Here is a 24,634-nt window from a genome sequence, read left to right as displayed (position 1 = left end):
ATCGAAAAAAAACGACAGAACCGTGTCGAAAATACGATAGAATTTTTGTAGTTTTGTCGTAACAACACATTTCTTCGTTTCGCTCTAGTACTTTGCTGTTAAAAACTGCGCAAAATTCTGTTACTCATAACCAACAATTTCGGACAACAGCATTTTTGACCAGTAAACCGTTTATGAACTTAGTTTTTTCAAATAATGTAAGATTTCACTATAATAATAAGTCCGGTGATCAGCCGATGGCAGTCTTGAATTTTTTTCTATTGACGTTCTTGCTATTGTCACGTTGTAGTTACGGCAGTCCAGCGGTCACCAGCACCGGTCACCAGCGGTCACCAGCACCAGCACGACTTGGAAACGAAGCTCTTTATTTGGGCTGACTTGCGCCCGCAAAAGAACTGAATCACTCGGCGGCGGCGTAAGCAACGAACGCGCTCGTCAGTCGTCGAACTACGAATGCCCGCCGCTCGCGGCGTCGCTCAATTTAAAGCCAGCAAGGAAACTTCGAGATAACAGGTCAAGATCATCTACAGTAAATTGGAAACACGTAGATGCAGCTCTTCATGGCTGTGATCAATCGAGATTAGTCCAGTCGCTTCTCGCGTCACGAACAAAAATGATAACACCCCTTTCCTGCGGCCTTGAGCGCGTACGAACGGACACTGCAACGATACGTGGCACAACCATCAAAAGCATTCCCCATTAGGTTTTTTATGACAGTCTTAACTGTTCGATGTGATCGATGGAAGCACTTTAAAAGAAAGATATTGCTACATAATAAGGAATAGACAATTACCTTCAATTTTCTTCGTAAGAGTATCTTTGTTTTCCAATTTTTCAAAATTTTTGTCCGAAAATGGTGGAATGGCAATTTCTTGGTCAAAATCTTTACAGAAAATTTGTTGCGATGACACTTTTCCGTTGTGTTTTTCGACTGGGTCACCAATACAAAATTGGTTTCACTCGCCTAGGACACTTTGTATTGTTATAACTCTTGGTCACTTTTAGCTGGGACACGCTGTATAAAGTGATGACTGGCGGTAGTGGTGGTACGTAAAAGATGGTGCCACCGAGTACAATTCAGAACCCGCCAAAATATCGCCGTTCACCGCCGCATATTAACACAAGTGCAACGTACCTCAAGGTCAGACATCCACTGCCTCACGTTCAGAAACGACTGCTCGTTGGTGCAGTCATACATGAGCATGACACCGTCAGCCTTGCGGAAGTAGGACTGTGTGATGCACCGAAACCTGCACGAAATCCATATTTTTAATGCGAAAGCATTATATCTCTATGTCACGTCAGCAGAAAGTGTCCGCAAAACGTGTCCGCGAATTTTATCCGCACGATTACGTCGTTCTGTGAAGATAAACGGGTGAAAATGTGATTGTGACAGGCAGTGGTTGGTGAGGTGAAACTAGTTCATGAAATGAACGCGAAATAATACGCTTAGATGTCACAATGGCCATGAACGTCGATATAGTACATGGACGTCGGAACAGCCACGGACGTCGATATAGTATGTGGATGTTTTGCTTCCGCATTGCTCCAATGTGGATCGCCGAAGTGATCTCAAAGTTTTGTTGCGAAAGCAACACACGCGAGTTGCCGAGCCATTTCGTGGAGCTGAGGCAAGGCCATACTGCGCATGCGCGAGGAGCAGTGACGTCACAGGGCAGATACAGCAGGCGCGCCGCCGCTGCCGCTGCGGGGGTGGCTCAGAGGTGCCGCCGCCGCGCTCGCCAGTTGCGCATGCGCAGTAGCGGCGCATAGCTAGCGTGCCGGGGCCGCCGCCGCTGCCGTGCGCTCTCCATCGCATCTCTATCTCTCCTCGTTGCTTTCGCAATCCTCCAGAGCGAAACCACTGCCAATTTTTTTTATTTTGGGATGTGCATTTTGGCTGGTACTAAACTTAAGACAGGCTGTAAACTGCGCCTAATGCACAGACATACTGATATTTTCAAGTGCGGCGAAAACTACCCCGAACAGAGCGTGTGGCAGGTGCGAAAACAACACACCGCCGATAGGCACGACACTGACTATACACGTTCCCCTTCCTTAGTCGAGGCGGTATTTTCTTCCGTCGTCAGCCCTTCTTTTCCCAGCGCGATTCAGCTGTCACGCACCTCTCCTGTCCGGCCGTATCCCACAGCTGGAGGCTCACGTTCTTGTTGTCGATGCAGATGTTCTTCGTTTGGAAGTCGACTCCTGCGCAGGCGGGTCCGAAAAACAAGTCAGTTTGCGTTAGGATGTGGCAGCTCATCTGTGCTCGCGTTTTTTTTTTCTTCGCCGTCAGGACGCTCAGGCATCGCTATACTCAGTATACTTCAGTATCAGTATACTTCCTCCTTTAGTTTCGCATTCGCGCTTTTTTCCGACGAAGGCCGGTCCCGCGGCCGAAACGTCATTAAATTGTTCTAAGCTACAAACGCCTTCGTATAATTTTTGCGTATATTTCTTACCGAGCCCAAGCAAGTTTTCTCAATATACATGTATATCACAGTACACGGGCCTCTAGAATTTCGCCTTAATCGAAATTCAGCCGCCGCGGCCGGGATCGATCCCAGCTGCGGCGGCTGAATTTCGATGAAGGCTAAATTCTAGAGGCCCATGTAAGTACTGTGCGATGTCAGTGCACGTCAAAGAACCCCAGGTGGTCGAAATTTCCGGAGTCCTTCACTACGGCGTCCCTTATAGCCTGAGTCGCTTTCGGACGTTAAACCCCAATAAACCAAATCATATTCACGTTATTATACGTATATCATATTATCATATTATCATATTATTATACGTAAATCATATTTCACGTTATTATATATATATATAAGAGAGAGAGAAAGAAAACTTGCTTGGGCTCGGTTAGAAAGCCGGCCGAAACGTTATTAAATTGTTTTAAGCTACAAACGTCTTCACGCGCCCCCCCCCCCCCCCCCCCCACACACACACACTCTCTCTCTCTCTCTCTTCGGTATAGGGTGTTTCACCTAAGACTTTCTGCAATTTTTAAAAATAAGCTATTTGAATTAGATGCGCGCTTTTTCTGGCATAGCATTGTCAGTGGTGTAGTAAATCATAATTCAACTAAGACGTGCTAACCAGCAGGTTTTTTAACCAATATTTAATAGTTAACTTTTAAACTATTACCGTTGGGCTCCTTAATTATTCAGAGGCATGTAGCCCACCGTAAGTAATGTGCATATCCGTTTTTAGAATTTCGAGAACGCAATTATCCTCGGGGCTGTGGCCCAACAAATTTCGCCTACATCGCGCCAAAATACATGCGGTTTGAGAAGCTTGCAGGCAAAGCAACCTCTCCAGTGAACCTAACTCGTCGAAATAGCCAAAATTTGTTGGGCCACAGCGCCGAGGATAATTGCGGTCTCGAAATTCTAAAAACGGATATGGACATTACTTACGGTGGGCTACATGCCTCTCAATAATTAAGGAGCCCAACGGTAAGAGTTTAAAAGTTAACTATTAAATATTGGTTAACAAGCCTGCTAGTTAGCACGTCTTAGTTGAATTATGATGTACTACACCACTGACAATGCTATGCCAGAAAAAGCGCGCATCTAATTCAAATAGCTTATTTTTAAAAATCGCAGAAAGTCTTAGGTCAAACACCCTGTATATATATACCGAATTGCTCACAAAACACACGGCGGCGCTCTTACCGAGCGTCGACGTCAGCTGCGGCATGAAGATTCCCCGGCTGAGCCTCATGATGAAGGACGACTTGCCCACCGCGGCGTCGCCGACGAAGACCACCCTGAAGGTGTGCTCGGGTGGGCCCGTGCAGTCTGTGAAGCTGGGCTTGTCCGAGGTGCTGCCACCGTTGGCCGCGGACACCTTGCGGTTCCTCGAGTTCGGGTCCGGGGAGCACTTCGTCTGTGCCGCCATCGAATGCCTACGGAAGTCCTCGACGTAGCCGTCTTCGCACGGCGCGGCGCTCAGGTCGTCCAGCTCGTCGGTCGACTTGGCGGGCGTGTCCTGTCTCGAGAGGTGGCGACGCGGCACGGGCTTGGGCTCAGGGGACGTGACCCGGGATCTCGGAAGTGGTACGGGAGGTATGCCCGACCTCTGCGGCGACAGCGACCTCTGCCGTCTCGCCTTCACGACACTCGGAGAAGGAGAGATGTTCACGCTTTGGCACGAACCAGCGGGGCTCGGAGCCCGGCGGTGGTACCTGAACAAGTGAGAAAAAAAAATGGCCGAAGTAACATTTAGCAATCTTTCAACTAGGTAGGTAACGGCTATCTATTTAGCTCACTAATTTACATTCCGAAGCCCACTGATGGTCAATTAAACTCTCACCTCCCACCCTCACGCCCCCACCACCTTCGTGATCTGTTAGCCTTGGATTGCTTAAGCTCTGTCTTACTACAGCAGTGGACAGTCTATGTCAACGAACTTTTATAGTTTCATTCCTTAACCTGCGACTTGGACGCTCTCCTTTCCGCTTCTTTCTTTCTTGGTATCCACTCTTTCCCGAGGTGGTCTAAATTAATACGGAGCTCTCCCCTACGGCGTCCCTCATAGCCTGAGTCACTTCGGCGAATTAAAACCCACGTACCTACCTAGCAGCTCTTTCAAGCTAAATGACAAACAGTGAAATCTCGTTTTAACGAAACGGTTTATAACGAAATAATGGACATAACGAAGCAATGACGATTTACCTTGGAAGCTCGGTCAACACAGGCTACAATGAAGCTGCGGCTATAACGAAGTAATCGCCGGACCCCTTCAACTTGGTTACGACGAGGTTGAACTGTATATCTAGTGGAAGTCTAACTTCTTTTATGACTTTCTTATATTTCAACACACATATCTTTTCTAATTTCCGTTGTTCGCTTTCTGCCCTTAAGCAGCTTTGATGCATATCACCAGGGTGTGCCCGCATCTCTGGAATTCAACAGGCTGTAGTTTTCTGATGATGATCATCATCAATGCAATTTATTATACCCCTGAAGGCTCAAAGGGCATTGCGACCACATAAAAGTGGAGAGGCAAAAATATTTACAAAAAAAAACAATGAAAAGCGCGTCACTTACTTCGCAGTGCTTGGATCCACTCCTAACTGTCGCTTAATTTCACTAATCCTTCTGGAAGATAGATTGCCTCGGGCCATTGGTTTCGGTGAGCCCTCGATGCTCTCCATCTGCGATGAAAAAGCGAGCGGAAGGTTGCACGTAAACAAAATGGATTGTAACAGATTGTAAGATTGTAACAGAGGAAAAAAAAAATTAGACTTTTGATGCTATTCGTGCTGTCGTATATGCGTTAGCATTACAGCCTGTCTGCTGTTTGCCTGTCCCGTACACGGCTTCAGCTGACAGACGACCCATTAGCGTCTTTGATTTGGCTTTCACAATGGGTTTGTGGTGCCGGGAGACTTTTGGAGATACATAGGTGGGTGGAACTTCCTGGAGGATGGAGGCTTCACATGCTAATGGCAACGCCGGACACTTAATGAGATAATGAACTTTATAATGCTAACGCGTAAAAACTGAACTGCATGACGTTATACAATACCTGGGCAGCAAAAGAAGAAAAGATTGACTTTTCACGTTTCCTGCGACTTTCTACCCCTCACTGCCTATCAGCTTCAATTCAAACGTGAACAAACCAATTGAAACGCGAACAGCACAACTCGCAGATATTATACTAGGGAGGCAAAATACATGAGCAGTTGATTTTCCCATCGAAGCCGAGACGACCGCTCTTCTGAAGTGTTAATAGGTCACGCCTGTATTTCATCTCCAGCCTCTAATATGCTTGATTTTTTGTGCTCGCGTTTCAGGTGTTTTGTTCGCGTTTCATTTGACGCTGATAGTACCTGTGTATGTACAGTCGGGTCCAAAAGTTTCTGGGCCATCTGCTCCGTTATACGAAGCCAATAGCTCTGTTATCAGCCGCCGGCCGAAGACCACAGTTGTGAAGGTGAAAGAACAGGATTTTGAATTTCACCTCCGCAAGTGTAGTCTCCACCCGGCGGCTAATAATAGCGCTATAGGCTTTGATTAATGGGTACGCGGTCCAGATGATTTTGTCCCCGACTATACATCTGCGCCTCTCTCTATATCCTAGTCGGTATGTGTCCATCTCTGTGCCTGCCACTCCCTGTCAGAATAACTGTGTCACTGTCGATGTGCCTACGTTTCTGTATGTGCTTGAGTGTGATTATGTATATAATTAGCAATTAACAATCGACCGCCGTTGCCTCAGACGCCACCGGTAAATTAATTAGCGGTTTCTGACGGAAGCAAAATGACGCAGTAACTGCCTCGCATGTCTCGGTGGACACCTCAACCGCTCCGTGAGAGAAGGGAAGAAAGTGGGAGTGAAAGAAGAAAGAGGTGCTTCAGTGGAGGTCTCCGGGGTAATTTCGACCACCTGGCTAGGGATCTTTAACGTCCGCTGACGTCGCACGGCACACGGGCGCCTTTTGCTTTGCGGAAAACTACAAGAGCGCTGCTCATGTTCCTGAACCCAAATGGACCTTCAAACATGTTGCTTCTTGTTCCCTCTCTCACGCTGCGAATCATTCAGCCCGCCTTTCTCACTAAACTATTTCATTTCCGCTTCATTCACCTCAGGGCAGCCAACCACAAGAGGCGACCCTCGACTAATCTCCCGACATTTCTCTGCTGTTCGCCTCTTGCAAGCCAAGCCCCGTAGCGGGTGAAACGAGCTGTGTGTTAAGCCTCGCCGTCTTCATTCAGCACGCAAGTACTAGGAAAGGCTGCGCAACGGCCCGGCAACGCTCCACGGAAGGCGCACCGGGCGCCCTTTGCCGACCGACGCCCACAAATCATCGGGCTCACAGGCGGCGAATGGAGCACACTTCTCGCTGCAGCGCGACAGGCAACAGGCGCGTTGTGCGACCCACGCGGCTTCTCTATTATGCGCCGCCGACAGCGAACGAGCATTTCGGTCCTTGTGTAATACGTCCGCAAGAAGACCTTGCCGGGCCGTAAGCGTCGCGCTTCCGTTGGGACGAATTGCCAAAGTGCATGATTTCCGAGGCAACTAAGCACTTGTTGAGCTTGCGCTAGCCGTGTCAAAAATACGACAAAATGTTTTGTCGTACCAACAAATTTTGTTGCAAAAGCAACGCATACGCGAGTCGCCGAGCCATTTCGCGGAGCTGAGGCAAGGCCATACTGCGCATGCGCGAGGAGCAGTGACGTCACACGGCGCACAGCTGGCGCGCCGCCGCCGTCGCTGCGCGGGTGACCCAGAGGTGCTGCCGCCGCGCTCGCCATTTGCGCATGCGCAGTAGCGGCGCATAGCTAGCGTGCCGGGGCCGCCGCCGCTGCCGCGCGCTCTCCATCGCCTCTCTCTCCTCGTTGCTTTCACGATCCTCCAGGTTTTAACCAGAGCTGAACCACTGCCAATTTTTTTTCAAGAGTTTTATAGCATTCTTCGGTAGTAATGTAGTTTTGTTGCAGCAGCACTTCTCTGTAGGTTGTCGTTCTCCAGCACTTTTTTGCATTAACTACAAAAAACTCTACTGTTCCGCCAGCCAATCACGATTTTTCTGGGCAACATTGGACGGTCGGCGCCGGCTCCGGTGAGGCTTCTGTGTTATCGCATAATACGGTACAAAACGCACAGGCCCTGTGCTTTGTGTACGTTCTTCGTCTCTCCGCTGTCTCGTTTGCGCGACCGCCTATAGATTTAGGCAATACCGGCAAGCCCCGACGTCTAATGTCGGTGACTCGGAACGAAGGGACGTGAGAGTGAAAAGGGAGACTCACGCTACACCACGTGTTGCGGCTGCCGATGCCGCTCTCGCTGCTGACGGAGGCCGCGGCTCCGGGGGCGCAGGGCTCCATGCCACCGGCGCCCGGGGATGACGACGTCTTGGACTCGCCGAACGACGGCGGCAGAGACTGGACGCTACGGTCGCTGGAAGCCTTGCTGGCGCTCCTCACCGGCAGCGGCGGCCTTGACGTCACCGCCGCTGAACCATTGCTGCCGTGTGCGGACCCTGAGGATGACCCTGGAAGCCCGCCACCGGCGCCGGCCGCGTTGGAGTCCAGGCTGTCCTCGCGGTCGTGCAGCGATGGCGTCGCCGACGACGAGGACCGGTTGCGCAGCGAGATGGTCTCTGAGGACAGGGACGGCAGGGGAGTGCTCTGGTTCGTGTGGCGGCCATCTTCGGCCGAGTCCAGGGCAGCCGCCGAGCGTAGCGTCGATAGGCCGCTGTCTGCGAGGACATTTTACGCTTTTTTAAATATAATGCAGAAATGCGCTAGAGAGCTTTCCTTTAAGATTTTCGCGGAGCGATTTTCGCGTCCGCACAGCGGAGCTCACAAATGACGGGCAATTTAGGCCTAACCTCGTTTGGACAACGTACAGCCTAAACGCAAATACGCTTATATGGGAGTAAAACGGGAGTAAGCTGTCCTCTAGAGCATTCCCTTTTGTGAAAGGGAGTGCGCTAGAGGACAACTTTACTCCTTTTTACTCCTCTCTGCATAGAATGCAGTGTTCTTAAGCGTGCACTGTATACACCTTGTATAGCATAAGCCGCTTACACGGCCGAGTCGGTAGGAGAAGAGACTGTCCATGCCTTCCAGGCGAGCTTGGAAGGAGAGGAATATAAAGATTAGGAACAGATGACCGCATAAAAGCGTAGTCAATGACATATACGTCTCTAACAGTAGCAGCTAACGTTCCGCAGGTGTATAATTGATTTTTTTTTGGTACAAAATGCGACTGCCGATAAGCTCGGCTTCGAGAAGCCTCAGTCGTAAAGGTCACGGTGAAGTCACGGATTGACAGCGCGTCTCTTCGCGCCGTCTTTATTTATGAGTAGGCCTAGCTGGCGGCCTGTATGACAGCAGTATATAAATACTACAGCTGTTTGTGAGGGCCCCTAATCCAGGACGCCTGAACGTCAATCCACAAGAATATCTCTGCAATAAGAACGCTCTATCTCAAAAGTTCAGGGCAAAGAGTGTAGCAAGGCGTTCTTATCTTACGGTTTCTACTGAGCTATCCCTTTTTTGCCGGCACCAACGGAGTGTGCAGAGTCCTCAAGACTTCTCACCATTTAGGCATAGCTTTAGGACCCCTTCCCCAAAACGAAACACCCCCACTATAAGTTTTTTTTAGTATACCCTTTGTAAAAGTGTGTTATGAATTTTCAAGCCCTTAGACTTTTTTGTACTTTACTACATATTTTTGCGAACGGTAGCAAGAAAAATGAGATAGCCTCAGAAGAAGGCATTTTCACATATCCTTGCACATGGCTCAAGGCCTACCGCGAGAAGCCATACACCGCGCTGAACAGCACGAACATTCTTCGGCTGCACTGGCCCTCATAATTTTTCTCTCCCAGAACGCGCAAGGACGTGCGCGAACTGCTCACAGTATATTATGCTACAGGGTATGCAGGCAGGAAAGCAGAGCGTGCTGTGAAGGCGGGACGGCCAGTTGGAAAGCAGACCGGAGGCAGACGCGGCTCAGCGTGAGGGTCTCGGCAAGGCCATTGCGGCGAGCAACGTCGTGACCGCGGCAGTGATTGGTTTTCATGCGCGCAAGCCTCACTGCGGATGATGACGCACCCTGGGAAACAAGGACGGCTCTAGGCAACTGGAAAGGCTGCTGCTATGGAAGGACTTCCGTGCGTCCTTCTATGGTGTGTCTACAGCGCTGAGAAAACTACGAGGAGGGGATTCGCCATATCATCATCATCACCACCAACAACAACAACCTGCCAAGTCAAAAAATACGACATACTTGGTTCAAAATAACAGAAAATTGTTTGTTTGCTGCCGCGGTACACTCTAAACAACAATACACCTATATGGGAGTAAAAAGGGAATAAGCTAGCGGACGCCCTTCTTTGAAGGGTGCGCGATAGGGGACAACTTTACACCCTTTTAACTCCTTTCTGTTTAGAGTGTAGCTCAGTGGTTATGGCACTCGGATGCTGACCCGAAAGACGCGGGTTCGATCCCGGCCGCGGTGGTCGAATTTCGATGGAGGCGAGATTCTAGAGGCCGGTTTACTGTGCGATGTCAGTGCACGTGAAAGAACCTCCGGTGGTCAAAATTGTCCGAAGCCCTCCACTGCGGCGTCTCTCATAGCCTGAGTCGCTTTGGGACGTTAAACCCCATATAAACCAAACCAAACCAAACCAAACCAAACCAATATCGTTCGTCATCCTGTCGTAACGACAGGTTTTCTGTAGTATTGCAAACTTGCCTGTTGTCGCGACAAGAGCCACTGTGTCGCTACGGCTTATACTGCAGAAACTTCTGTCGTTACTCATCATCATCAGCCTGACTACACCCACTGCAGGGCGAACGCCTCTCCCATCTCTCTCCAATTAACCCTGTCCTTTGCCAGCTGCGCGCACCGAGTCCCCACAAACTGCTTAATCTCATCCGCCCACCTAACTTTCTGGCGTCCCCTGCTACGCTTGCCTTCAATCTGTCGTTATGCAGTAATTTATATTGTTGCTGCAAGGTTAGCTCCCTAAATGATAAAAGAAGTTCTGTTGTGACAACAGAAATTGCTCCGATGTTTTTTTTTATAGGGCTGCCATGACTATTTCAGGGAAATTCTCACAAATTACCTTATCGCGCCTCCCCACTGAACTCCTTGCTGTCCCCTGCTTAGTCCTCCTTCCCTTTGTATTCACTTCGTTACCCTAATGAATTACTTTCATCACATCACTTTATTCTCCTTCAATTACTCTCTTCCGTTTATATATGTCTGATTTCATAAATTTGAAACTAAGTAATAATAATATAAACAGCCGCAACTGCCGACAAGTTTTGCGCGTGCCAGATATGTACTGAACAAGCCATTCGGACAATCATTGTTTTACTCCCAGCCAAAAAACACAGCAGGAAATCTTCTGTCGTCTCAACGGATTCTCTGCAATGGTTTTGCCCATGAATTTGTCGTAACAGCAGAAATTCGGCCTCGGTGGTTGGATTTTGGATGGAGGAGAAATCCTAGAGGCTCGTGTACTGTACGATGTCAGTGCACGTTAAAGAACCCCAGGTGGTAGAAATTTCCGGAGCCCCTCACTACGGCGTCCCTCATAGCGTGAGTCGCTTCGGGACGTTAAGGCCATATACACTGAACTAAGCTGTTTTCGTAATTTACTAACTCTTCTACATTTTGCCTCATTTCCGCGCAGGTCCCCTATGCCTTATTCCGCAATGTTTTTCTAGCGTGCCACCGTGACCCCTTAGGCGGCATTTACTAGCTGTTTATCCCCTTCCATTTATCTAAGTCTAACGTCATGTTTTTGATGCGAAGTAAAAATAACCCATTCAAAAATGACGACAAAATATTTTGTCATCCTGTCGTAACAACAGATTTTTTTTTAGTGCAATAGCACTTTTCTGTAGTTCTATACCTACAAGAGACATCGCAGTACCACAAACAATCCCGTTGTATCTAGACAAATTTTTGTTATTTACTTGTTCTTGTACCAAAATACTGAAAAAAATCTGTTGCGACGACGGAAAATGTCCTATTGTGTTTTTTCGCCTGGCAGTAGTAACAGCCTTAAGAGCTAACAGTTCCCACGCGTGCCTAGTATGTGTAGGAGCTATTTGCACAGTTGGTTCTAGGCGAATCGAACGAACAAGCTTAAACTTAGTGCATCACCACGAACCAACACCCACGCCCATACTCTGATGATTTTCTAACAGGGGAACGCGAAGGCTATCACAAACTAATCCTGGGATAGATGAGGGCTCTCCAGTATAAGTATAAGAGAAAACCCAAGTCTTAAACACAAGGAAAGGACAGGTAAATGTTAAGTTATGTTAACCTTGAATACTTCAGAGAAAATCAATTTCTTTACAGAAGAGATTTAGATTGGCTTATTGGTTTATCGGGGTTTAACATCCCAAAGCGACTCAGGCTATGAGAGACACCGTAGTGGAGGGCTCCGGAAATTTTGACCACCTGGGGTTCTTTAACGTGCACTGAGAAGACATTTAGAGGAGACGAATTTTTTTCTTTTACTATATACTGAAGGAAATTTCCTGCTATAATCATCACAACATTAAAAAAATTCTGTCGTGCTTTTCTTGGCTTCGAAGAGTGGCGGCCTCTTTCGTATATGGAAGAAAAACCAAAATGGCAGCGCTCCTATACGCCGACGTGCTTATTCTCTTCTATCTCGTCATCCGTTGTCAGTCCCGACAAGTCCTTCCTTCAACGCATATGCTGCGGAGGGACACATTCGGCTCCCCATCAGCTGACGCCTCTGAGCCCGCCGCGGCGCCTGCTTTTTCACCGAGCATACCTGAACAGAAGGGCGCCGCGGAATCACGCGCTTAGAGGGAGAGGAGGAGGAGGAGCGTCAGGAGAGAGAGAGAACCGAAGAGGCGTGGGCGGACAGGTGTGCGGCGCAGCCTTACCGGCTTCCTCCGTGAGCGCAGCCGTGGCAGGTGCGGGCTGCAAGAGCACTCCCGATATGACGGCCGTCTCCTCCTCCTCGGCCAAGCTCTTTCTCTGCTGCTGCTGCTCTTTGCGCTGCTGCTGCAGCTGTCGTTCGCGTTCCAGGGAGTGGGGTTCGTCCTCCAGACTGTGGTTGTGGTGGTTGTGGTGCAGCTCTTCGAAGTGCTCGTCGTCCTGGCTCTCTATACGGTCCAGGACAGGGTGGTGGTCCATGGAAGGAGCCCTCGTAGACCAGATGGCCGAGGCGCGCTCTTCTTCTTCGGGGTCGAACAGGGGCCGCCGGTCGCCCAAGGACCTGTACCGCAGAGGACATGTCGGAGAGGAAATGTTATATCATCCCAGTCGAAAAACTTTACAGAACAATTTTTATCGTCACGGAAGATTTTCCGTAATTTTTTTGACCAAAAAACTTGCAACCAAAAGAAGTTTTTACTGTCACAACAGAATTACGGGTAGTTAGTAATCAGATCAAGAGGAAGAAATGGGCTTGGGCAGGGCATGTAATGCGAAGGCAAGATAACCGCTGGTCCTTAAGGGTTAACAGAGTGGATTCCAAGAGAAGGCAAGCGTAGCAGGGGGCGGCAGAAAGTTAGGTGGGCGGATGAGATTAAGAAGTTTGCGGGGATACGGTGGCCGCAACTGGCGAGGGACAGGGTTTATTGGAGAGACATGGGAGAGGCCTTTGCCCTGCAGTGGGCGTAATCAGGCTGATGATGATGACTACATAAAAGTACTACGCAACTACAGAAAGGTACTGCAGAAAAAACCACGGTACTACAGAAAAATATTACAAAACAACAGAGAAATATGTCGTTACGACGAAACTACAAGACAGTTTGTCGTATCTTTGACACGGTTCTGTAGTTTTTTCAGACAAGGCTATTGGGGTTAGGTTTCATGTTATGAAGAAATGGTAGGCGCGGGAGCTGTTTCGGTCTAGTAGGACACTTGAACCACGCTGTGACAGGAGGTTTCATGGGGAACAAAAAGGGAAGATAAAAAAAGCATACGTATAGTCGGCGTCACGCTTATGCGAAGTATTGCATGGCATGTTAGGTTCGGACAGGTTATGAGGAAAAGAAAGCTGCGAATACACTCACACTCAGGGTGGACACCTGAACTATGTAATGAGCGTATGGTTACGGGAATGAAAAAGAAAGAGAGAACGTTCAAGCGACGCACTGCGTTGCAAATTAAATGATACCAGAGGCAAAGATTTGCACAGAGCTACAAGCGAGCTGGAAACAAGCTGGAAACGAGCACATCAGCTGAGAACCATTCGTTCTTATAAGATTTTGTCTTTAAGTTTGTATTTTCAGCAGCGTACAGCTCCCTCTACCGATTGTACATGCAAGCATGGTCCAAAGCGTGCGTGCAACTAACTACCTTGTGCTTCGGACCTGGAGGCCAGTTATGGCCCCAAAGTTACATAAAGGGGAAAAGCTATAAGGTCTCTGGAAGCGCATTATTGTCTCGCGCTGAGCGGAAACCTGAACTACGCCGTGAGGAAGAGGATGAAAGATGCAGACGGGCAAATAAAGAGAAGTGGAAAATATGGGCCATATACTGTTAGAAACCACGCTCTACCTAACGGGTGCACAGACGGATGGGACCAAAGCACTTGGGTCAGTGATATCTCAACAAAACCGAAGACCTACTCACTGAGTATAGTCTTGCTGGAAATATTGGAGGAGCATAACGAATCCCCAGGCCACAAGTTACGAGTGGCTCCGTTAACTCGCATGAAACTTGAGACAGATACCGCGGGAACAAATCCCGGCTGACGCCATTAGAAAGGTCACCGGTGCTTTTATAAAAATGGTCTATAGACAGTCTATAAATTTCTTATAGATTCTATTTCCTTCCTATAAACATTTCTTTTTGTCTATATTCTACAGACTGTATACAGACACGAGTTTACTAAAAGTGTCTACTAAAAATGATTTTGATTGCAGTACACGTATGTTCTTGAATGTGTGGCCAGATTTTTGTTGTTTCTAGACCTTGTGAAACTGCCTATCTGTTCTATGCATGACGTAATAATATGTTTCTCAATACATCGAATTTTTAAAAAAAAAAATTCATGCAACATAAAGGCGAAAAGCGACTATGTACCGGAACTATAGAAACCTTTATCACACATTCTCACTGCCCGGGCATTAGAGAGTTAAGCATCCGCACTAACCATCCCGCCGGAAGCCTTGGCTCTCGCCTCATTTTGCACTTGCCTCCTCGTACCGCTCGTAAAATTCTGGCGCGGCACAAAGCGCAGCAGCTGGAGCAGCTCCGTTACGAGCGACTCCCATTTTCCTCGGGCCCCAATCAAGACTCGCCGAGCGCCCCGTAAAGAGCACAAAAGGAAGCTGCAGCCATCGCGCGGAAGGCATTAGTAGCCGCTGATTGCTCCTGAATGTCGTTATGTTCGTTGCTCCAGAAACAGCTGTGAAACAACGGCCGCCCACGCGTCGCGCTCGGTATGCGAGATGAAGAGGACTAGTTTACGCTAAACCCTTATAAAGATGGTCTACATACTGTCTATAGACTTCTTATAGACTGCATTGCCTTCCTAAAGATATTTCCTATTGTCTCTTCAAAGTATATAGACTGTCTATAGAAGGAGTCTATCATAAGTGTATGGCATAAATCTATAGATTGTCAATAGACTGTCTATAGAGTCTGTCTTGCCTATAGACGAGTCTAAAAGATTTTCCTGTAAAAATTCTATCGACTATTTGCCTATAGACTAGTCTATAGGCAAAACAAACTCCGTAGACAGTCTGCTAGGCATGACAATGGTTATGGTAGATCTTTTTTATATCCTCAAATTACAATAGACACAGCAGTATCACCAGTATTAAATCTTCACTTAACATCCCGCCACTAGAGGTCCGACGGAAAATCGCACGACTCTGCCTCTTTCATAAGTTATATTACAATTTTCCTGATCTTCGTGACACATTGTTACTAGCTCCCATCAGAACATCGCGCCGCCTGTTTAACCTCCTCAGCATTCAACGTATACATGGATCAACCTTGGCATTTAATAAATCTTTTCTTCCAACTGCAATAGAAAATTGGAACCTGCTACCCGACTACATTGTTAACGAGCGCGACGCTACTAAATTTCGACAGGCATTAATTAATCACTGTACTGAATAAAAGACACTGCTCAAACTTCACCCAGTTACACTTATTATTTTTCTTGTTGTTGTTGTTGTTGTTACCGCCTAATTCAGCCTTGCGCCCTTCATTATTGACCAACGTTGTATTGTGATGTATCGTTTTTCATTTTATTGTATTGCATTATGTTTTGTTGTATTAACGTATTATTCTCAGTTGCATTTGCTTTGTCCCCCCCCCCCTTATGTAATGCCTCAACAGAGGCCTTTAAGGGTAAAATAAATGATGATGATGATGATGATCCTAATCGTTTCCACTACATTTTGTAATTTCGCCGTTCTCGCACCTTCAGTTGGGGCAGTTTGTACGTGAAGCAATGCATTTGCGACACCACAAACATTGAAAGCACACTGACACCTACTCCCCGCTGAGTGAAGAAATTTTTCGGGCATTGATGAGGTCATATCAGGCATTTTAAAAAAGGACTCTTCATGTCTAGCCGTTATTACAGCTGTTCAGTATGCGTAGGACAGTCAAAACATAGCATTAATACACTGATTCTAGTCTTGCCTATAGACGGGTCTATAGGATTTTTCTGTAAAAAGTCTATCGACTAACTCTACAGACAGTCTACTGACAATCTATAGATGTATGCCATACACTTATAATAGACTCCCTCTATAGACAGTGTATAGACTTTATGGAGAAAAGTCTATAGCCTTTGTAGACAAAAGTCTATAGACAATCTATAGACTGTGCACAGAAATTTTTGTAAGGTAACGCTGCCTCTGACCATGTGACCATGTGTCGCAGACAGCGAGTATTCCTTTCGGCAATTAGATCCGCATTCCTCAGGGGTTTGCGGATGCACTTCTGCGTTATTAAACGGGTTGTTTTACTGGACGTGCCTAAAAAATTTCGGCGTAAATCTTGTCGTGAAAGAGCTTTTCGATGAGGAACTGCTGTGCGCAGCCTCCGTTGAAAAATTACAGTAACCAACCATAGTCTAACGCAGAAGACGAAACTTGAGTTGGTGGCACGTAATGACCGCTCCTGAGTTCAACAAAAAATGTTGTGAAGACAGAATGCGCTGACATTTTGGAGAACTATCAAAAAGGCAGCGACTGCCGACCCCACCGACCCCACGACACTGAACCCTACGAATTTCCCAGAGCAAGAAATTAGGTCCGGATATCGCTCTGGCTTCGAGCCGGCCTACGGGCAACCATGTATTTTTTTTTTAAGTTCGCTGACATAAGAATGCTTATGGCAGATCTTTTTATTCATCCTAATCGTTTCCACTACGTTTTGTAAGTTCGCCGTTCTCGCAGCTTCAGTATGGACAATTTCTACGCGCAACAGTGCATTTGCGACATTGCAAACCTTACAAGCGCAATGACACCTACTCCTCTCTGGCTGGAGAAATTTGGATGCATTTATAAGGTAAAATCAGGCATCCTTGTTTCTAGCCGTTATTACAGCTGTTCAGTATGCGTAGGACAGTCAAAACATAGCGTTAATGGACTGACCCTAGTGCGAAAAACGAGGCCGCACTAACATGTAAGCCCTCTCCTTCAGTACAACGAAGTAGCCATTATGACGACACTTTTATAGCCTATAAACGCTAAACAAAAATACACCTATATGGGAGTAAAAATGGAGTAATATGTGCTTTCTGCCTCTAATATGTCCTCTAATGTACACTAATACATGGAGTAATATGTCCTCTTATAGAATGGAGTGCGGAATAAACCAATAAACCAACCAATAGTGCAGTCTAATTCAAACCTTATACCGAATAAAAGAGAGTTCGTAGTCAAGATCAAGGACGGCAGAACACATAGTAGTGGATACCCTGGCCCCGTTTACACGCCGAGGTCGCATGCCGGAAGTACGCCGAAGAAAGAGGAAGCAAGATAGCGTTGCGCAACGCGAAACGGAAGTTCAATGTCTTTCACTCGATGCGAGCGCACACGCCGTGTTGTTTGAGAGGAAATCGCGGGTGCGTTTAATGAGCCATCCCAGGGCCGACAGATTTACTGATATGCTCTTCCATACATTTCGATAGAGCTCACGACATACGTGTTTGTATGCGCCATACAGGAACCACGAATAACCACCACTCCACGACGTTAACGGCGTTCGTGTAACCACTGAATTATGTTTACTACAGACGTGCCGAAGCTCAGCACGCCGTCCGCATTAAACGGACTCGGGACGAATTGAAGTCAGACTACACTGACAGATTACCAATAACAAAAAGAGTGCTTAAAAACTTGAGAAAACGTAGCTTTTAAAGGCTAAGAAAAAGCGAGAAACGATAAACAGGGATCGCACCTATTAGCCGTTTTCGACACTACAGTCGTGAGAAATTTAAAAGGGAACGAAGTATGAGAATTCATTTATTGATTACTCCGTTATTATGTGTGACGAGCGAATTTTTTTCTTCTGATTTCTCTGTATAGTTTTCGTCTTCGTGCATGACAGACGAAAGTCCCTTTTAATTTTAGTAGAGAAATAATCAGGAAAATCGCAGTTTACTGCAAGGAGTTTGCTCCTCGCGTATTTTTCACGACTGTACATTGCCGTGACATAAAGTGACATTTTTGCTCAACAAGAAACGAACAATTAGACGCCGGAACGTTCAGGTAACTTCTGCGTCGCAAACATTATTTATTGCACAAGAAAAATAAAACAATTGCTAACCGTGGAAAATTAAGTGAAGCAAATTCGTGAAACTCGCCGTCATCAATTACGTCACGAGTATGAATCTAATGGCGGGAAATCAGAGTATTCGAACTTTAGCTCCGGATTTCTGCCAGTGAGAGCGTCTTTGATATCGAACAAACCTAAACGATCATGAAAGGCTTAGTTGTAGTATTTACTATGACAAAATTGCCAACAACGGGTCTTTAACCGGTGATCGTTCTTTTAGAACTCTCCTGCTCTCGGTATTATGGGAGGATGGCAGACAAAATTTTACTACCAGGCAGTTCCTTAAGTAAAAATCGACAGAGGGAGAAATAATTAGTAGGATTAGTAGGGTGTACACCAATCCCTTCGATAGGCACTATGGCACCAACCGTACAAATTACAAAACAGGATACCTTCATAATACTTAAGTAATGATTTCGGCTGTTAAGGGGATTTAATCGAAGAAAATTCATATATAGAAACAAGATTCAGAAATACGAGTTATAACCGGAGCAAACAAGACCCGATAAAATGACTAGAAAGTGTACGGACTGCGAGTAATGCAAATTAAATTCCATAATAGTTCTGGACAAACAAATTGGAAGTGGCGGCTTGTAGTAGCAAAGCGGCAATTAGGGTTCGTTGGTTAAAGGATTTAGCGCGCTATCACTGGGAAACTACACAAGTGGGACATAGACGAAGGTCATAGGACAAGCGCGCACTGACACTGACTACTACTGCGCATGTAGTACTTCGGCTAGTAGTAAATACCTCGCTGCCAGATGTTAAGTACAACAATGAACACTAATTAGACGTCCGTGGTACGAACAAAGACAAACAAAAAAGCTTCGACAAAACATCTAACGGGAAGCACCATAGGTTGCATCATAGCTAAGCGTTTCAGACGCGCAAGAAGCAAGCATACGGAATGTCTGCTTACCGTGACAATTTGCATTCGCAAATCTACACATCCTGATTTGATTTGATTTATTGGGGTTTAACGTCCCAAAGCGACTAAGGCTATGAGGGACGCCGTAGTGAAGGGCTCCGGAAATTTCGACCACCTGGGGTTCTTTAACGTGCACTGACATCGCACAGCACACGGGCCTCTAGAATTTCGCCTCTCTCGAAATTCGACCGTCTTTTCGCCGAAGTTCGACCGTCTTTTTTTTTTCGTTAAAATCACAGCGATGCTAAGGTTTCAGAGAATTCTGATATTCTAAAATTCCAAGGTTCCAGTTTATTTCGCCTGCACGATGAGTAAATGCTACCAACTAGACAAGGCCATTACCTCCCATTTCTGAGTATGTAATTAAAAAAATTGTAAGGCTACGAAGGCGTCACTATCCAGTTCCGCATCTAAGAAAGAACAAAAATGACTCGATCAAGCTTATCTAAGACATTACCTAGACGTATTAAAGCTCAGCACAGGCGCGAGTGAAATCGCAGCACGCAACCCTCAAAGCAGCAGATGTTGCATTCAGCGCTTTCAGCCTGAAAAAGAGTTCCGCCTTTACCACGTCAGAGCCAGATTTCATCAGAAGACCTCTCACCAGAACCGTTTCCACTCTCCCTCTTTCTACTACAAGAAGCTGTTCCTCTTTCCCTTTCATCCGATCTTCCCTTTCCTACAACGACACCGCTGATGTGCCCTCTATGCAGAAACGGTTACTGCGCCTTTCGTGTTTACATGTCCAAGAACTGCTGCTATGCTATTCAGAACAGCACCAACGGTGTCAACCTAGGGGAAAAAATTGCTTGCTGTTTAGCAGTGCTAACCAATAAATATTGTGCGAAAGCAGGTTTTTGCAGGTGAACACTATCGCCAGGTACCCGAAAGTGCGATTGAAAGCGCGTTTCCTATCCTTTCGACTTGCGCACAGATGGAAGTTAACGAAAACAACGACGTGCAATGCACAGCGCGAGAGTCTGTTGTAGTTTAACACGTGGCGTGATCGGCTGCGGCGATAGCGTATAGTGCTTTCGTGCAGTGGCCAGCGAAGCTGATATGTTCGCGCCCCCGCGGGTTCGAATCCCAGTCGCTGAAAAATTTATTTTTCTTCTCCATGTTGGTCAAGGAGACTACCCCCATTCAAAGTCTCGCTCATTTCTCACCATTTCCCACATCATGCGACTCACTTCAGAGGCTTCACCACACACCCGCATTTTTCGGGGTAGGAGGCATACAGTGCTTTCGCACTGAAAGAAGCTAGAGATTGTAGCCATTGACCAGGTTATGATCGGATGGCTGAGACTTCGGAATAACACACGGATTCCTCTCCGTGCTCGCGCAATCAAGAAGCATGCATCCAGTAGAGAAGCTAACAATTGTTTCAGATGAACTTGGTCGATGACCGTGGTCTTGAACCACGTGATCATGCATGACCAGACGAACGTTCGTGGAAACCTATCTATAGCCTCAGGAAGCAATGAACGGCACTATCGCAAGTGCTACGCAATCCAGATTTTCGTTCACGCATTTGCAAGCACACCAGTAAACTACTAAGTGAAAAGTAAATTATCTAAGTGAGTGGTTAGGTTTCGTACTACTGCGGCATCACACTCGCACTGACCCGCTTAACCACTGCAGAGCTGCAGTTCTGTGTAGCACGAGCGCTATACTAAACTGAACTAAATCAGCAAGACTTGTTACGGCGGTATGGTCGCAGTTAGGGCTAGTTGGTGGGGGATCATATTAAGGGCTACACTGCGCAGAAAGACCAAAACACAGATGGCGGCTAGTAGGCCCGGTACAACTCCGTATGACGCGTACCGGACCCCGTATATAACCAGTTTAAAATGTTTAGCACACATGCTCCACTTGGTGCACGACCTGTTCGTTTCTATATAACCCTAAGTGACGGCGCGAATCGAATGACTTCCTAATAGAGACTAACAGTTCAAAGTGACGACACCTACTCTTCAGTGGCGACCGAATTCGGATGGGTCCCACCGGCGTAGCCGTTCGCCATTGGTGCTGGTGTCTCCTGCTGTGCCAGATCGGCGGAGCCGCCCACCGAGGCGACCGGAAGCACTTTGTAGCACATCACGGGGTCGGCTTCCGGCGGCGCGCGTTCATCGTTAACGATCATCTTGCCCCGCCGGCCGACTCGCATCATTGCCTTGAGACGCTTCATCATGCTGCCGCCGAAGACGAAGACTACGTCGCGGAGCCTCAAGTTAGGACACACAGGATGCCGTCGATGTCTGGAGGCGGTGCCTTGAAGACACCAACGGGAGAGGGTATGCCGACGACGAAGTCGTCGTCGAAGACGTCGAAGGCCAAGTTGAGAACGGAGAATGCTAGTGCGACGCGAAGACCAGTTTATCGGCAGGAGTCCATAGTCAAAGACTTCACGACATGTCCACGGTTAAGACTATGCAGACGCTGAAAGCGAAGACGTCGTCGAAGACATCGGTGGCGAGGCGCGAGTGGCAACACTAACACGACGAGGTCCAGTATTCCGAACAAGAATCCGCAGTCAAGCGTGAGTTGTCAGTTCCATTAATGGCGAGGACGTGGAAGGCGTTGAAGACAAGCGGTCGTCAGCTGAGGCGTCCGGGACGTTTGGCGATCCGCGACTCCACTTTTCGACGGCGAATGCTCGCGCCTCCAGGCGCGCAGCTGGGGTATCGTTCAGAGCAGAAGCTGCACGTCGGGTATCATCATCGCAGAGGCGCCCATTTAGCGGAGACTAGTCCCCCCACTCCGCCGCAGCCTTCCTGAGCAGATAGCTTGCGCCGATGGCGAGCGGCATTCTATAGTACGCACACACACACTCACTATCGCGCGCTTTCCGTTATTTGCGTCACCGCGAGCTTTCTCTCCACCTTCCTCCTACTGGGCCCGGCGGCGCAGCAGCCGCAGTACGTCACGAGGCGCGGAGCCCGACGCTCCACAGCTGCTGCTCGCGCCCGAAGGTCTCCTCTCCAGCGGGCTCCTACGGCTGCCGTCGTTTCGCAGAACTATAGCGCTCCTTGAGCGGGCACTGGGTGTTGGAGGCGAAGCGGGAGAGGAGTTATGTCCTCGTAATAATTTCGCGCGGTCCCCGCTGTAACGACGTGGAAAAGGTGCGCGCGCTTTTGGCGACGCCGGCGCATGCGCAGAATGCGCGCGCGCGCGGGAGGGCTGGAGCTCTGGGAGCAGCGTAGCCGGGGGCGAGACGCGGCCGCAGGTTCGAGGCGCCTTGCATGGGCGAAGGATAGCCGGTACGGCTCGTGCGTGGGCGTCACGACGGCAGGACGGAGTTCGAAGAGAGTATACATTGTTCCGTTTGAATCCGCCAAATGATGAATGCACGCCCTTTGCTTCGAACACCTGGAAAAACACTATGGACTGCTGTCCATACACCCTTACCGATGAGCTATTCGGCGTCAGGACAATGATTTCTGCCTGTCTCCCCCACACCCCTTCCCCATTTTCTGCTCTCTATTTGTTCCTACAGTATTGTGTCCCGCGCTAGTCAACTATTCCCTCTTTCCCTATTCCGTCAACACCGTGACTCATTACCAGTTTGCTTACCTGTCCATTCAAGCTGATACGTGTTCTGTCTGTCAGCTGATACGTGTTTCCGTTGCAGAAGAAAAGAAGAAAAAGAAGTACTAACGGTTTTAAACGCCTGTGTTACAAGTTGCTGCTTTCAGCCCTAAAGAACACGCCCATCAGTGAGCGAACCTCTTTTGCAGGTCACCGGTGCCATAGGTTGCGTGTTTATAGCTGGTCCTGCATAGATACCCGTGCTTTAGAACGCTGCCATCAAATCTCTGCTCTCTCGAGCACCGAAGGTTACCACGTAAAGGTAGGCCTGGAGTAAGGAGCCTAAAAAAGTCGGATGTCGAGTCCTGACTTACAAGGTCGAGCTTAGCTCTGCGGAGCCCAAATCTGCACTGCGCACAAACATACACTGGTTACGGGACACGTCGTAAGAACTACAAACGTCGACAACAAATGTGTCTTTGAGAAGTGCCTTATCATCATCCTCATCATCAGCCTGATTACGCCCACTGCAGGGCTAAGGCCTCTACCATGTCTCTACAATTAGCCCTATTCTTTGCAAGTTGCGTCCACCACATTCCCGCAAAGAAGTGCCTACTGTTATATAAACGTAATTGAGTTGACACGCGGTGGAAAAACAACTGTCTTTGTTCCAACGTTTCGACCAGGGTCTGGTCTTTGTCAGAGTGATCGCTCTGAGGAAGGCCAAATCCTGGTCGAAACGTTAGAATAAAGACAGTTATTTTTGCCCCTTGTGTCAACTCAGTTACGTTTTATGTTCTACCGGGTCCATTCGATTTTCACCCCTTCTTTCTCTCTCTCTCTCTCTCTCTCTCTCTATATATATATATATATATATATATATATATATATATATTGCTTAGCAGAGATTCCAACGGGCCGGTTTACTAAGTAGAACGTTAAGACAAACGCGACTGTACGTTCATAAAGTTTATTTCGCCAGCAGCATCGGGAGTGGTATTCCCTTTGTCAGGGCAGGTTTACGTTGACTCTGTTCCGACAATATAAGGACACAGAACGCACGATGAGTTATAATCCCCGCCTTCGCAGCAAATTAGAGAATGAGGGCAAGGGACCGTATAAAAGACCGCACAACAGCTCACACAGAAGTCACGGCCGTATAAGACAAACACAGAAACAAGGGACATGGAAGTGGAAATGGAAATGATAAAAATAGAGAAAGGATGACGAATGAGAAGAGGAGATTTGCCGGGCCACAGCGTCGAGGGTAACCGCGTTTTCGAAATTCTAAAAACTGATAAGGATATTATTTACGGTGGGCTACACGACTCTCAATAATTAAGGGGCCTAGCTGCAATAGTTGAAAAGTTAACTATTCAATATTAGTTCGCAATTCTGCTAGTTAGCACGTCTTAGCTGTATTTTGATGTGCTATACTGCTGAAAATGCTATGACGAAAAAAGCGCTCGTCTAGCTCAAAAAGCTTATTTTTAAAAATTATGTAAAATCTTAGGTTAAACACCCTATATATATATATATATATATATATATATATATATATATATATATATATATATATATATATATATATACATACATATATGTGAAGGTCGTGGGTTCGGTTCCCACCGGCGGCATCTGGCTGTTTTTCTGCTTTTCTAACGAATTATCTTTAAGCGATAACATATTCAGTAATAATCGTCATTGATCAACACCGCAACATAAATAAATACAGGGTGTTTCACCTAAGACTTTCTGCAATTTTTAAAAATAAGCTATTTGAATTAGATGCGCGCTTTTTCTGGCATAGCATTGTCAGTGATGTAGTACATCATAATTCAACTAAGACGTGCTAACTAGCAGGCTTGTTAACCAATATTTAATAGTTAACTTTTAAACTAT

At 47.3% G+C, this 24,634-nt stretch overlaps 1 protein-coding gene across 2 annotated transcripts in view; it reads right to left on the bottom strand.

The window, feature by feature from the left end:
• The window catches only part of LOC149366051 (uncharacterized), a 99,952-nt gene that overhangs the window by 5,176 nt on the left and 70,142 nt on the right, over nucleotides 1-24,634 (bottom strand). For both annotated transcript variants that reach the window (XM_089547933.1, XM_089547942.1), the window contains exons 10-15: nucleotides 12,402-12,736; nucleotides 7,761-8,212; nucleotides 5,052-5,158; nucleotides 3,675-4,186; nucleotides 2,127-2,208; nucleotides 1,136-1,250 (exon numbers count right to left, since the gene is read on the bottom strand). In XM_089547933.1, the coding sequence (XP_089404059.1) occupies nucleotides 1,136-1,250; nucleotides 2,127-2,208; nucleotides 3,675-4,186; nucleotides 5,052-5,158; nucleotides 7,761-8,212; nucleotides 12,402-12,736 (1,603 nt within the window). The remainder of the gene's footprint in view (nucleotides 1-1,135; nucleotides 1,251-2,126; nucleotides 2,209-3,674; nucleotides 4,187-5,051; nucleotides 5,159-7,760; nucleotides 8,213-12,401; nucleotides 12,737-24,634) is intronic.

This window comes from Amblyomma mixtum, chromosome 1 (genome assembly GCF_055824585.1).
Source record: "Amblyomma mixtum isolate Tamu chromosome 1, ASM5582458v1, whole genome shotgun sequence".
NCBI lineage: Eukaryota > Metazoa > Arthropoda > Arachnida > Ixodida > Ixodidae > Amblyomma > Amblyomma mixtum.
The sequence above is the reverse complement of the archived record's forward strand: the minus strand, read 5'-3'. Positions and strand labels throughout refer to the sequence as shown.